General features: G+C 44.9%; 1 protein-coding gene across 2 annotated transcripts in view; it reads right to left on the reverse strand.

Moving 5' to 3' along the window:
- The window catches only part of COL15A1 (collagen type XV alpha 1 chain), a 1,189,398-nt gene that overhangs the window by 345,958 nt on the left and 827,434 nt on the right, over positions 1 to 16,006 (reverse strand). For both annotated transcript variants that reach the window (XM_069730463.1, XM_069730464.1), the window contains 2 exons: positions 9,155 to 9,235; positions 2,852 to 2,887 (listed from right to left, as the gene is read on the reverse strand). In XM_069730463.1, the coding sequence (XP_069586564.1) occupies positions 2,852 to 2,887; positions 9,155 to 9,235 (117 nt within the window). The remainder of the gene's footprint in view (positions 1 to 2,851; positions 2,888 to 9,154; positions 9,236 to 16,006) is intronic.

Consider the following 16,006-nt stretch of genomic DNA (forward strand, 5'->3'; position numbering starts at 1 on the left):
AGGGAATGTATTACAACTGCAAGGAGTTGACAACAAATGAGATTTACGCACTTCAAGGCCACGGTCACATGATCAATATTTGGTCAGTATTTTACTTCAGTATCTGTAAGTCAAAAATCGGTAGTGGAACAATCAGAGGAAAAGTATGATAGTAACACATCACCACTTCTGTATTTCTCACCCACTACTGGTTTTGGCTTAGGCCATGTTCACACGTTCCTGATTTCCCTGCTGTTTTTTCTGCACTAAAAACCGCAGCTCTTGGCAGAAAACGCAGGTGCATTTTTTGGTGCTTTTTGGTGCGTTTTTTGATGCATTTTTTGATGCGTTTTTAGTGCAGTTTTTTATGCAGTTTTCTCTGCAGAGTCTGTGTGTTTTCTAGGAAGTTTTTTTAGGGTTAAAATGGCTGAAAATACCTTAACCCTACCCCTAACCCTACCCCTAACCCTACCCCTACCCCTAACCCTACCTCTAACCCTAACCCTTGTTCTAACTGTAGTGGGGGGAAAAAAAAATCTTTATTTTTTTATTGTTACTACCTATGGGGGTGATAAAGAGGGGGGCATTTACTTTTTTTTAATTTTGATCACTGTGAGGTTATCACAGTGATCAAAATGTGCCTGGTACGAATCTGCTGGCCGGCAGATTCGGCGGGCGCACTGCGCATGCGCCCGCCATTTCGGAAGATGGCGGCGCCCAGGGAGAAGACGGCCGGACGGACACCGGGAGGCCCGGTAAGTATAAGGGGGGAGATTAGGGCACGGGGGGGGGGGGGCGTCGGAGCACGGGGGGTGGCATCGGAGCATGGGGGGGTGGGATTGGAGCACGGGGGGACAGCCACAATCCGCCCACGCATTTCCTGCTGCAGCGGTTCTGCACCACAAACCGCAGAAAACCCGCAGATATTTTTTTCATCTGCGGGTTTAACTGCGGGTTTGACCTCACAATGGAGGTCAATGGGTGCAGAACCGCTGCAGGTCCGCAAAAAGAAGTGACATGGTACTTCTTTTTTACCGCAGCTATTCAGCGTGGCTTTTTTCGGGATTTTCCGCAATGTGGGCACAGCAGTTCCTGTTTTCCATAGGGTACATTGTAATGTACCCTGCATGGAAAACAGCTGCGGACCCGCAGCGGCAAAATCGCGGCGGTTCCGCATTAAAAAAAGGAATGTGTGAACATGGCCTTAGAGAAACAGATGTAAAATACTGAACAAATACTGAATTTGTGAACATGGCCTAAAGAGAAGTCCAGACCAGGAGAAGTTGCTATGTCTTTTCTAGATAGAATAAACAAAGACACTCAGTTATTTATATTTCTTTTCTGCCAGTGACTTTGTCCAATCGGTTCTGCAGTCACTTGTATGGTCTATAAAGAGTGGTATCCTAATTTAAAAACAATTCTAAACAGCAAGAGCACAAGAAGAGGATTAAAAGATCCTCCAAAAATTAGAAAAACAGCAAAATGAGGCAGAAATGCTTACCTGCCTAGGCCTCTAAACAAATGCAGTGGATGCAGTGGACCCATGTGGTTAAGATGGAGACTACACAGGTACAGCATAACCGATGAGGCAGCCACTCTCAACCTACCAAACTAATGGAGGGGGTGGCTGCTTGGCACAATGCTGCACATAAAAGACTTGTATGTGGAGCTGTTCACACAATGAACCCTTCTATTAGATCATGCGGGCCTGCCCAGCGCTATCCAAATGCACCCCATGTGAACAGACACCACAGTTTACAAGACAAAAATGGGCCCAACTGCACCCTGAAAAAAAGTGCAAAAAACAAAAAAAATATATAAATTTTTTGTTCTGGCTGCTTCTCAGCTGTTGCTAATGGTCTTTACTGGTTCTTCTTCATTAGCTACTGTGTCAGGGTTTCACTTTGGTTTTCATTTGGGTTTTATGCTACAAGCTTTGGATTTACGGTTGTACCTGACTCTACATCGTCCGTGTCACCAGACGCCAGCCATCCTGTGACATCAGTCTGGGAGGGCTCTGTAAAGTGCCCCTCCCTTTTGGGAGTGGGTGGAGAGTATCCCGGCCCTTTAGGACTTTCCTATCAATTGTGTCGTCTGTAAATTTAATCTGTGACTGAGCTTTTGCTAGTCTGACGCGAGTCGCTACAGAGTAGCTATTCCTGCGCACAACACTGCTGTAATATCTGTATACTCTTCCCCCCTGCCAGGAGCTGTGGTGTGATCAGACCATGTTCCTGCACAGTGGAACACTTATGGGATTATCTCAGCACAGGAACATTTTGCTTAAACACATACAAAGTGAGTGTGAAGCACATACACATTACCATAACATTAAACGAATACAGTAATGTTCATAAAACTCTAGGGAACAGCACATATTTAATGCTAACACTGTTCAAGGAGAGAGATGCACATGGCAGCCTCTGTCACCCCCTTACATATGGACCAGAGTTCTGCAAATTGCCTGACCCATCTCTACTTAGAATCAACATGTGCATACAAAGTTCCACCTGAGGAATTGCATGTGAACAAGATACAGATAAGATATGCAGGTAGATTTTTAATTGCCTATTTCTGGCGTTTGAATGTGCTGTTTATGATCCTTTAAGAGGATGTTCAGAGCCGCTTATTTCCATATTGGGAGGTAAGCAGTACTGTCACTGATGACACTGCGCCCCCACATACTGTATGTAACAAGTAGGACACTACTCCTGATTGTGCACATCCAGTGTCTCAGCAGATTTGTGAGGACCCTGCGTCATCGGCACTGCTTATCCCCTGATGATGAACTGAATGGTGACAAAATAACCCACTTAATTAAAAAACAACAACTTTCAAACAAACAGTAGTAACAAAAAAAACATTTGATTACCATTGGTCCAGGGGGGCCCATCATTCCGGGATCACCCTTGAAAAAAAAAGTCAATAAACAATGAATATATTTAAAAGTTATAATTTAAAATAGCAATTTAATTTAATATTTAAAGGTATTTTCCCAAAATTTCACGTTATCTCCTATCAACTTGCTGATAGCTGGGGTCAGATTGTTGGGACCTCTAGCAACTCAGAACACAGGGCTCTGTACAGCATCGTGTTGAATTGATCAGAAGTGTGCATGCTTGGATTTCACTACTTATGCAAATTGTCTCTTCAGAGAGGAAGAGAGCTAGAACTCTAGTGCCACCTACTGGAAGGTAGCAATCCTACAAGTCAATGTTGACCCTTTAACGAGCCTTGTCACATGACTTAGGATAATAGCCAAACCAGAATCTCAATTTGCAGACACTGTGTTTCGGGGTACTGCCCCTTGTCAGTGCAAAGTGGAGATCTGGTTTGGTTGGGTGAGAGGCATTTGACTGGAATCCAAGAAGTATCGTTTCTCCTTGTGGAGATCGACATGCTAAGCATGCTGAGATGAAGAAACTTAAAGCCACAATGCTCCTCTGGGAAATATGCTAATTATGCAAATTGTCTCTTCAGAGAGCTTTCACTACACTCATTGTCAATGGGACTACAGGAGAATGGGCAGCATCTCTGCTCCATTCAAGGGATTTTGGTAAAATCCCATTAATAAGCCTATCTTCAGTGACCATTTTATAGAGTTTCATAACATTCCAGAACAATGTGTACATTTGAAAAAGCTCACATAGTCTAAGGGCTTATACTGTATACTAGATGGTGGCCTAATTCTAGCGCATCGGGTATTCTAGAATGCAAAGCCACGTAGTATATAACACAGCCACGTAGTTTAAAACACAGCCACATAGTATATAACACAGCCACGTAGTATACAGCAGCCACATAGTATATAGCAGCCACATAGTATATAGCAGCCACATAGTATAAAGCACAGCCCACATAACATAGACAGCCACGTACTGTAGTATATAGCACAGCCACGTAGTATATAGCAGCCACATAGTATATAACAGCCCACGTAACATATAGCACAGCCCACACAGTATATAACACAGGCCACATAGTATATAACAGCCCACGCAGTATATAACACTGCCCACGTAGTATATAGCAGCCAGGCAGTATATAGCACAGCCTCACGTAATATATAACACAGCCCACGCAGTATATAACACAGGCCACGTAGTATATGACAGCCCACGCAGTATAAAACACAGCCAACGTAGTATATAGCAGTGTGGGCACCATATCCCTGTTAAAAAAATAAAAGAAAATAACAAATAGTTATATACTCACGCTCCGGCATCCACCGAAGCTGTCCCGATGCGCGTGATGCTGCGGCCAGCTTCCGTTCCTAGTGATGCATTGCGAAATTACCCAAGACTCGCAAGACCGCTAAGTAATCTGGGTAATTTTGCAATGCATCATTGAGAACAGAAGCTGGCGGCAGCATCGCAAGCATCGGTGGACAGCGGAAGGTGAGAATAGCACAATTTTTTATTTTTTTTATTATTTTTAACATTATATCTTTTTACTATTGATGCTGCATAGGCAGCATCAACAGTAAAAAGTTGGTCCGGGATGGGGCGACACACTGGCGCTGACTGGAGGGGAGCAGGGAGGGGGCACTGACTGGAGGAGAGTAGGGAGGGGCCAATTGCGGCCGGACTAAGCCTGTTGCTGATTGGTCGTGGCCTGCCGGCCGCAACCAATCAGCGATGCGGGATTTCCGTTACAGACAAACAGACAAACAGACGAAAGTACCCCTTTGACAATTAAGGTACCGTCACACATAACGATATCGTTAATGATATCGTTGCTTTTTGTGACGTAGCAACGATATCGCTAAGGAAATCGTTATGTGTGACAGCGACCAACGATCAGGCCCCTGCTGGGAGATCGTTGGTCGCTGGGGAAAGCCGCGCTTAGTAACCTGATGTTTACCCTGATTACCAGCGTAAACGTAAAAAAAACAAACACTACATACTTACCTTCCGTGTCTGTCCCCGGCGTTCTGCTTCCCTGCACTGGCTGTGAGCGCCAGCCAGCCGGAAAGCACAGCGGTGACGTCACCGCTCTGCTTTCCGGCTGGCCGGCGCTGACAGTGCAGAGGAAAGAAGAGCGCCGGAGGACAGACACAGAAGGTAAGTATGTAGTGTTTTTTTTTTTTACGTTTACGCTGGTAACCAGGGTAAACATCGGGTTACTAAGCGCGGCCCTGCGCTTAGTAACCCGATGTTTACCCTCGTTACCCGGGGACTTCGGCATCGTTGGTCGCTGGAGAGCTGTCTGTTTGACAGCTCTCCAGCGACCAAACAGCGACGCTGCAGCGATCGACATCGTTGTCGGTATCGCTGCAGCGTCGCTTAGTGTGACGGTACCTTTATATAGATAAATGGGTATACTTTTGGTTCATATCATCTGTCATACATTACTATGCATTTGAAACAGGCTTCTGAAAGTTTACATTCAAATGAAATAGAATCATCAGAGAAAACTCTTCATATGTATTTTCAAACACATACTCTCCTGTGTTTCCTCCATCATTACAGTGTTTCTGCAAATAGTGCAGAAGTGTGTGGAGAGTGAGAGAGGGACACTTGCAGTGAAAAATAGAACTAGCAGTTTAGGACCATTCGGAGCTGGCACATTCTGCTTGTTTAAAAAGTAGCAAAAAAAATGAAAAACATACGGTCCCTTCTGTAAAAATATGTTGCTCCTAGTTTAAGGTATGTGCGCACTTTAAGTATTTGTTGAAAACGTTTTTGCATCAAAAACATGTCCTTTGTCAGGAAAAAGCAGTGAATAAAAACCCCGCATTTTTGCCTAATTTTTGTGTCTTTTTTATGTGTTATTTGTATATTTTTTCTATTCATTGTATTATTTTAAAAACACTAAAAAAACGCTGCAGAATTGACAATCTACAGATTTGAATCTGTTTCAAATCTGCAAGGAGAAAATAAGCAATGTGTGCAAGAAATTTCAGAATGCTCAGTCATAATTAACTGAATTTTTCACATCAAAAACACAAGGAAAAACCGCTGCAAAAAAATGACGTCTGCACATACCCTTAGTGTGACCTCATAGCACAGAAGTAAATTTTCAACTGACCTGGCAAAATTTTGCAAATCTGATTCGCCACTTTATGTGGTAATAACTTTGCAATGCTTCTAGACATCCAAACAATTCGGAAGGTGTTTATTTTTTGGCAGCACTTTGTACCTTATGTTAGAGGTCATCTTAGGTCAACATGATGTGCATTTGTTTATGAAAATAGTTGAAATTTGATGAAAATTTTCTAAAAATTTTCAATTTCAAAATTGGAATTTCTCTTTCCTTTAAACAGATAGTTATACCCAATCAAGCTCAGACTAGTCCAAAGGGCAACAGGTGAATTCCCCAGTAGACACCTATATAGGAGTGGGCCCCATACCTTCCTTTAAATGCAGTAGCTGACAAAATACACTTGATTCACTATGTACAGACTATGGCAGCGTCTCATTCATTTATCTCATTTCTTAGTATGTTATTGTATAGAAGGATAGGTACATTTGTGAAAGTGGGTAATGTACTGATTGCATGTAGCTAGACGGTGGGCCTTCAGTGTCAATGATAATGGAGGGCCATTGCCACTCCAGTCTGACAATGGTCAATACCATACAAAACAGTTAAAGATATTGTACACTACTTGTTCCACCCGATCCCAATCATTTTTCTCCCTTGTAAGATCATAGCATTTATAATCACATCCTGTGCCAGGGTTGTTCCAGCAGTGTTAGCACTGGCTCTCCCAGGGATCACCTTTGGATAAATCAAGACATTCGGAGATATTGCTCCCTCACATCCTTCAGATACATTTGATTTGTCTGAAGGCAGGGAGAGTGAAGTCAAAACAGTTTGTCCTCTGGGATGGAATAGGAAACCTCTAGCATTTACTGTGTAATCTTGTTACATGGGGCAGCATGGTGGCGCAGTGGTTAGCACTGCAGCCTTGCAGCGCTGGGGTCATGGGTTCAAATCCCACCAAGGACAACATCTGCAAGGAGTTTCTATGTTCTCCCCGCGTTTGCGTGGGTTTCCTCCCACATTCCAAAGACATACTGATAGGGAATTTAGATTGTGAGCCCCAATGGGGACAGCGATGATAATGTGTGCAAAACTGTAAAGCGCTGTGGAATATGTTAGCGCTATATAAAAATAAAGATTATAAAACAAAAAGATTATTAAATGCAGAAGTAATTAGGTGTCAAACCCTCCAGTGCTGAGTTTTCAGGATCTCTTTTAATCAAATATTATTAATCAATCCCCTATTTTCCTGTTTGTCAATAATTAAAACTAAGTTTTGTATCTGTAGTCTGGACCTCTCAGACTATATTTCCAAAGTGAGTAGCTGATCTGAAAGGAAGCTCGTAGTAGCCTCTCCTGCTGAAGTTCTGTAGGACAAATAGGTAATTTCCAGGAGCAAAGATGTTGAGGGTTCTCCAGAGATGTATCTTATCACACCTCAGAGAACGTGTCGCATTGCCAGGTGGGGCATTTTGTATTTATCTTTTGTAACACACTCTACTTTTTTGCAATCTTCCTCCTTGAAGTTTGGGGAAATGTTGCACAAGTACAATATGGGTACCTTCAGTTCAAGGGGCGCTACCCTTCCTTTCCTCTCCTTCATAAAAGAAATGTTCCTTTCAGTCGTGCACATTGTGATAGAACGTTAGCATTATTATAATTACCGTATGTGCAAAGCCAGCCTTTTGTTCATACTTTTGCAAAAGGCTGGAGGACTTGATCAGCGAGATCATCCCCACACATGTACTTATTGTAACCCAGGATGTAGTCTGGTTTGGTGTTTATGCAGATGTGCTGCCATTTCTGTTTTATGTGGCCAAGACTAGAGATGAGGGAACCTTTCAAGGTTCGGTTCGATTCACTGAACATTTAGACATTTGCCGAATGGTTCTACGAATGTACCCAAACCCCATTAAATTCAATTGGATGCCAAACCAAATGTACACACAGTACCTTAGGTGGTGACAAAAACCTTCCCAAACAGCTAAAATTAGGGGCAGACACCATGAAAAGTAGCATCAATTGACCCACAGTAGAAATTTGCACATGACACAGCAGCAGCAGGCAACTGGGCAACTGGTACTGGGGACTGTGACGGCCATCAACTTTCTGAAACTGTCTGTATCCTCCAGGCGGAAAGGTAGCATTTCCGTGACCAACAGATTGGAGATGGTGGAGTTCACAGCCCTTAGGCTACGTTCACATTAGCGTTACGCTAATGTGCGTCGCTGTTGCGTCGGCGACGCAGCGGCGACGCGCCCCTATGTTTAACATAGGGGACGCGTGCGTCTTTTTGCACGCGTTTTCCGACACGTGCGTCGTATTAGACGCTAGCGTCGGACGCAAGAAAACGCTACAAGTTGCATTTTTCTTGCGTCCGATTTCGGCAAAAAACGACGCACGCGTTTTTCCGTGCGTCGCCGCTGCGTCGCCGACGCAATGGCGACGCGACGCTAATGTGAACGTAGCCTTAGCTTTGCCATGTATAGGAGAAAACATTCTTTTACGTGACCACAACTGCAGGACTGAGGGCTGGTTGCTGTGCTGAGAGAGGGTGGAGTATGGAGACACAGGACAAACTGCTGCACTGTGAGTGAGGTGCAGGTGGAGATGTTATGGTGGATTGAGAAAGAGGTGTTGTACTAGGTGACACAAAAAGCAGTCCACTTTTATACAATCTGAGGGGCTCTCACTCACCCTGACTGTAGGGGATAAATAAGAAGAGCTTCTGCTGCCGGAGACCTGTGTGAGAAGACTTGGCAGGTTAAAGAGGAGGAAGAAGTAGCAGATCTGGTTGATTGGATGGCCGGTGGTTGGCAAGGCCCGTTAGTCAGCATTTTAGCGCAGTGAGATTCTCACACTAAGTCATGTTGACCAATCATGTGCAGGTTCATGCATGTACTTGTCAAATTATTGCAATTTTTGCCTTTATTGAGTTATTTTTGCAAATTTGGCAGAAAACATGAGTTGGGTCATCCTTTGCGGTCTCAAAAAAGGTCCAGGCTGGGCAACACTTGCCACCCCTGCAAACTGCACCCTCTCTACTGGTGCTTGCCAGAGACAGAGTTGGGTCTGAGGATGCAGTGCTTGTCGCATTTGCAATGCAAAGAATTTGTAAATACGTACAGTTTTTAAAAGTGCATATATACCTTATACTGTAAATATCTAATACAAATGAGCACAAATTCACCTTTTCTCCAAGTGCTCCCGATAACTTAGACATTAAAGAACCATCAGCTGCTATGATAGCACCTGGTTCACCCTTTTCACCCTGAAATAATAATAAAAATGTAAGTTAGCAGCCTGAAAAATACAACAAATATCATAAATATGTAATAAATAACATTTTATTTACAAAGCTATGAACTAGTCTGAAGTTATAAAAAAGTAAACATGACATCTTATACAAATATAAAGATGTACAGATGTTATACTGAACAGATATGCAATAGAACCTAACACATTTTTCTAGAATCAGACAGGAGCTTAGCTCATAAATGTGCCCCAGATCATTTTTCATCTCAATAACATCTTTAGAAATATATTTACTTAGAAAATTTGTAACTTTTTTTTACATATTTTACCCGCTGTATATGTAAATGAGCTGTTCAGGACTATGGTCCGGACACTGATCTGCATGAAAATCGAACCCCCAGAGGTTATTTTATAAGACAGGGGGCGTAACCAGTATAATGGTTGTTTTCTGCTCTCCTGATCTCACTGCAGAACTGTGTGTGATTATACCTGACACTTCTGCAGGTTCCTCTCAGCTCCAGCTTCCATCTCACCGGCAGATTGTGTTGCATTACAGCAGAGCTGTGAGAGCGGCAGCTGCTAACGTGTTTGTTATGAGTCAAAGTTCAGTTCTCCTGTGCTGTGTTAGTTACACGTCTAGCCATGGTAGCACCTCCTTTCATGTAAAATAAGCTGTAGAGACAGAATCTCATGCAGAGCAGTGTCCAGCCCATAGTTCTGAACGGTCATTTGCATATAAAGGAAAACCTAGATTTCTCTGGACTAAGGGTACCATCACACTGAAACGACGCTGCAGCGATACGAAAACGATGTCGATCGCTGCAGCGTCGCTGTGTGGTCGCTAGAGAGCTGTCTCACAGACAGCTCACCAGCGACCAATGATCCCGAAGTACCCTGGTAACCAGGGTAAACATCGGGTTACTAAGCGCAGGGCCGCGCTCAGTAACCCGATGTTTACCCTGGTTACCAGCGTAAATGTAAAAAAAACAAACATTTCATACTTACATTCCGTGTCTGTCCTCCGGCGCTCTGCTTTCCTCTGCACTGTCAGCGCCGGTCAGCCGGAAAGCAGAGCGGTGACATCACCGCTGTGCTTTCTGGCTGGCCGGCGCTGACACAGGATGCAGGAAGAGTGCAGAGAAGCATAGCGCCGGGGACAGACAGCTGAAGGTAAGTATGTAGTGTTTGTTTTTTTACGTTTACGCTGGTAACCAGGGTAAACATCGGGTTACTAAGCGCGGCCCTGTATTCTGCAGTTTCCAGCTCTCCTCCACTCCTCCCCTGCATCATGTGACTGTAGTTGTGATCAGCCAGCTCACACAGCATTTCTATGCATTTCCAAATGTAACTGTATGAGACAAAAGCCCCTTTCACATGTCAGTTTGTCGTCAGTCACAATCCGTAGGCTCGACGGATCCATCGCAGATTGTGAAAAACTGACGCGAAGTTTAAAAAAACGGAATCCGTCGCCGTATTCTGTCATTTGACAGATCCGGCGCCCATAGCCTTCCATTCGAGCAAACGACAGACGGCGATGGATCCGTTGCTGTCCACATTTTCGATGTACACAAAAAACATTACTTTGTCCGTTGTCTCTGGCTGCCGGACAAACAATTTTCGACAGATCCGGTGAACGATGGATGAAACGTGAGGCCATCCGTTGCAATCCGTCGCTAATACAAGTCTATGAGAATTTTTTGAACTCTGCCCACTGTTCCTTTATGAGGTAATAACTCTGGAACACTTCAATGGATCCCGGTAATTCAGAGATAACTTTCTCATGACATATTGTACTTCCTGATAGTGGTAAAATTTATTTGATATGACTTGCATTTATTTGTGAATAGAACAGAAATTTGGCGAAAATTTAGAAAATTAAGCAATTTTACAACTTTGAATTATCATGCCCTTAAATCACAGAGATATGCTACACAATATACCTAATAAGTAACATTTCCCACATGTCTACTTTAGGCTAGTTTCACACTAGCATTTGGCAGGGCTGCGGATTTCCTCTGTGAAGCCCCGCCCACTGCCATGCCTCTTCCTTCAGCTCCGCCTACATCTGCATGCGTGCTGCGTACCCAATCTTTAACATTGGGTATGCAGGCCATGACGTATGCGGATACCTTCGCATGCGTTGTTTTGAAGCTGCAGTGAACGCAACAAAACCCAACATATTGCGTCTGACGCAGGTCAGCGCAGCGTCAAGATGACGCATGCGGAGGCATCCCAATACATCCGCATGGCCTGCGTACCCACTGTTAAAGATAGCGTGTGCAGGACGCATGCAGATGCAGGTGGAGTTGAAGGAAGAGGCGCAGCAGTGGGCGAGGCTTCACAGAAGAAGTCCACAGCCCAGCCGAACGCTAGTATGAAACTAGCCTTACATCAGCACAATTTTGTAACCAAAATTTTTTTCGTTAGGAAGTTAGAAGTGTTAAAAGTTGAACAGCGATTTCTCATGTTTACAACTTTTTTTTTTAGAGACAATATCTGATTTGAAGTCACTTTGTGGGATCCTCCCAACACCGAGGATTGCATGTCCTACTTCAACCAGGGTTGCCCCCAGCTCCTGCACCACCTCCTCTTCAGCCTCCATCTCCGAAATGATCACACAAGCTGGAAACACTGCAGCACTGCATGTTGTGTGGGTTTTTGCACCACCCTAAAATAAAGGGCCTGTAGGGATTCTGAGGGACAGCTGCTGTTGTGCGGGGGTGCCGACCTTCACTGCTAGGTAGGCCGTCAGCTCCACAGGGACACACCTTCTCATTTAAAAACTTTTCTGTATTTTCATGACTATGAAAATTGTACATTTACACTGAAGGCATCAAAACTATGAATTAACACATGTGGAATTATATACTTAACAAAAAAGTGTGAAAAAACTGAAATTATGTCTTATATTCTTGGTTCTTCAAAGTAGCCACTAGGGTTGAGCGACTTTTACTTTTATAGGATCGGGTCGGGTTTCACAAAACCCGACTTTTTCAAAAGTCGGGTCGAGTGAAATCGGCCGATCCTATAAAAAAGTCGGGGTTGGGGTCGGCCGAAACTCGAAACCCAATGCAGTGCATTGGGTTTCCAATGGTTCCCAGGGCCTGAAGGAGAGGAAACTCTCCTTCAGGCCCTGCAATCCATATTTAAGTGTAAAATAAAGAATTAAAATAAAAAATATCGCTATACTCACCCTCGGACGCGCCCTGGTACTAACCGGGAACCTTCCTTCCTTCGAATCAGCGCTTGCAGGACCTTGCGGTGACGTCGCGGCTTGTGATTGGTCGCGCGACCGCTCGCGCGACCAATCACAAGCCGCGACGTCACCGCAAGGTCCTGGAAGCGCTGATTCTTAGGAAGGAAGGCTGCCGGAAAGAAGCAGGGCGCGTCCGAGGGTGAGTATATTCCTATTAGGTATATACTCACCCTCAGACGCGCCCTGCTTCTTTCCGGCAGCCTTCCTTCCTAAGAATCAGCGCTTCTAGGACCTTGCGGTGACGTCGCGGCTTGTGATTGGTCGCGCGAGCGGTCACATGGGCGGTCGCGCGACCAATCACAAGCCGCGACGTCACCGCAAGGTCCTGCAAGCGCTGATTCGAAGGAAGAAAGGCTGCCGGTTAGTACCAGGGCGCGTCAGAGGGTGAGTATAGCGATATTTTTAATTTTAATTCTTTATTTAACACTTAAATATGGATTCCGATACCGATTTCCGATATTGCAAACATATCGGAACTCGGGATCGGAATTCCGATACCAGATTCAGAAGATCGCAGACTTCATGGCCGACCCCACACAGGGGTCGGGTCGGGTTTCATGAAACCCGACTTTGCCAAAAGTCGGCGACTTCTGAAAATGGCTGACCCGTTTCGCTCAACCCTAGTAGCCACCTTTTGCTTTGATGACTGCTTTGCACACTTTTGGCATTCTCTTGATGAGTTTCAAGAGGTAATCACCGGGAATGGTTTTCCAACAATATTGAAGGAGTTCCCAGAGATGCTTAGCTCTTGTTTGCCCTTTTGCCTTCACTCTGCGGTCCAGCTCACCCCAAACCATCTCGATTTGGTTCAGGTCTGGTGACTGTGGAGGCAAGGTCATCTGGCGCAGCACCCCATCACTCTCCTACTTGGTCAAATAGCCATTACACAGCCTGGAGGCGTGTTTGGGGTCATTGTCCTGTTGAAAAATAAATTATGGTCCAACTAAACGCAAACCGGATGGAATAGCATGCCGCTGCAAGATGCTGTGGTAGCCATGCTGGTTTAGTATGCCTTCAATTTTGAATAAATCCCCAACAGTGTCACCAGCAAAGCATCACACCATCACATTTCCTCCTCCATGCTTTACGGTGGGAACCAGGCTTGTAGAGTCCATCCATTCACCTTTTCTGCGTCGCACAAAGACACGGTGGTTGGAACCAAAGATCTCAAATTTGGGCTCATCAGACCAAAGCATAGATTTCCACTGGTCTGATGTCCATTCCTTGTGTTCTTTAGCCCAAACAAGTCTCTTCTGCTTGTTGCCTGTCCTTAGCACTGGTTTCCTAGCAGCTATTTTATCATGAAGGCCTGCTGCGCAAGGTCTCCTCTTAACAGTTGTTGTATAGATGTGTCTGCTGCTAGAACTCTGTGTGGCATTGACCTGGTCTCTAATCTGAGCTGCTGTTAACCTGCGATTTCTGAGGCTGGTGACTCTGATAAACTTATCCTCAGAAGCAGAGGTGTCTCTTGGCCTTCCTTTCCTGGGGCGGTCCTCATGTGAGCCAGTTTCTTTGCAGCACTTGATGGTTTTGCCAATACACTGGGGGACATTTTCCCAATTTTTCAGACTGACTTACCTTCATTTCTTAAAGTAATGATGGCCACTCGTTTTCCATTACTTAGCTGCTTTTTTCTTGCCATAATACAAATTCTAACAGTCTATTCAGTAGGACTATCAGCTGTGTATCCAACAGACTTCTGCACAACACAACTGGTGGTCCCAACCCCATTTATAAGGCAAGAAGTCCCAATTATTAAACCTGACAGGGCACCCCTGAGAATTGAAAACCATTCCCGGTGACTACCTCTTCAAGCTCATCAAGAGAATGCCAAGAGTGTGCAAAGCAGTCATCAAAGCAAAAGGTGGCTACTTTGAAAAACCTTGAACATAAGACATATTTTCAGTCGTTTCACACTTTTTTGTTAAGTATATAATTCCACATGTGTTAATTCATAGTTTTGATGCCTTCAGTGTGAATGTGCAATTTTCACAGACATGAAAATACAGAAAAATCTTTAAATGAGAAGGTGTGTCCAAACTTTTGGTTTGTAAATATATATATATATATATATATATATATATATATATATATATATATATACATACATACACACACACACACACACACACACACACACATACATACACACTGTTAAGGGCTGGCAGAACGCAACGATTAAATAGTGAGATGATATTTGGTGTGTTCGCAGCCCAGGGTCCACCGTGCAGGAAAGAAACCTGCTGCTGGCAAATGGCGGCACTATATGGCGGTAGAAGCAAACTCTGTTACTTCACAGAGTCGCCCATAAAGAAAGCACTGTGTGCTGTTTAGCTCACAGGAGTACACAGCAACTGTTGAGCTGATCGCTGTCTGTGGTCTCGCAGTCAAAGAGGTACACATACAATCTCCTCACCGGAGGTGTCGGTATTCTAGTGGCTTATTTCAGCCAGAGCCGTGAATACACACATGTATGACCACATTGACGCAAAACTCATGACATGAAATGATACTAGCGCATGGCCGTGCGGTCATGCAAATCTTTTATAGCTGCAGAGCATTTTCAGGACCTTCCAAGAAGGACCAATGGAAAGCTGCCACAGAACTTGAACAGGTTTAGGACCTTCCTAGATAACCAATGGGAGTTGCTGCAGTACCTGAGCATGTGACCCTTGATCTCCAATGAGAGATCGTACCCTGGGCATGCTCAGAAGGGGAAAAGCAGGACTTAGTCCCAAAGACGTCTGCTCGCCGCTGACCCGTACTGGCTACAATGGCAGAACCTGGAAAAGCAGCAGTAACTCTTTGCATAGTATCAGGCGGACCAACATCTGCCCTGAGCAGGCTCCACTTTGGAGAAGAATGGGAAACCACAGTGGAGATAGCTTGAGATTCCCCCTGTGCAGAGGTGGGAGCTCAATCCCCAACATTACCCCCCCAGGGCCCCCAACCCTGGACCTCACCACGCTCGAAGGCAGCAATGAGCTGTGGAGCCTGAATGTGCTCAGCAGGCTCCCAGGACCTGTCCTCAGGACCATAACCCTTCCAGTCCCAAATTTTTTGCCATGTACCACCTTGCACCCCAAAATAGCGTTCACCTCGTAATCGTCCGTAGACGAACCCGATGTCCCGGCAATGACTCGGAAAACCGGGACATGTATATGGGCTTCAAGAGGGACACATGAAAAGTGTCGGTGATACCCAGGCATGGCGGAAGGGCCAGACGGTAGACCACAGGGTTAACCTGTTCAAGGACCTTGAAGGGGCCCAAGTAGCAAGGTGCAAACTTAGTGGACTCAACTCGCAGCCTGATGTTACGGGCGGAGAGCCACACTAAATGGCCAGGAGCAAAGGTCGGAGCGGGGCGCCGATGTGCATCGGCGGAGGGCTTCATTCTCTCCTTGAAGGCCTGAATAGCATCCCACAATTTGGGATTTGCTCCCTTTTTGGTCAGGGCTACCAAGGGAGCTACCAAAGTTGAGAAGTGGGGAATTGTTGTGAATTCTGTTGTCGAGCTCCCTCCTGTGGTCA

The sequence above is a fragment of the Ranitomeya imitator genome, chromosome 6 (genome assembly GCF_032444005.1).
Source record: "Ranitomeya imitator isolate aRanImi1 chromosome 6, aRanImi1.pri, whole genome shotgun sequence".
Classification (NCBI taxonomy): Eukaryota; Metazoa; Chordata; class Amphibia; order Anura; family Dendrobatidae; genus Ranitomeya; species Ranitomeya imitator.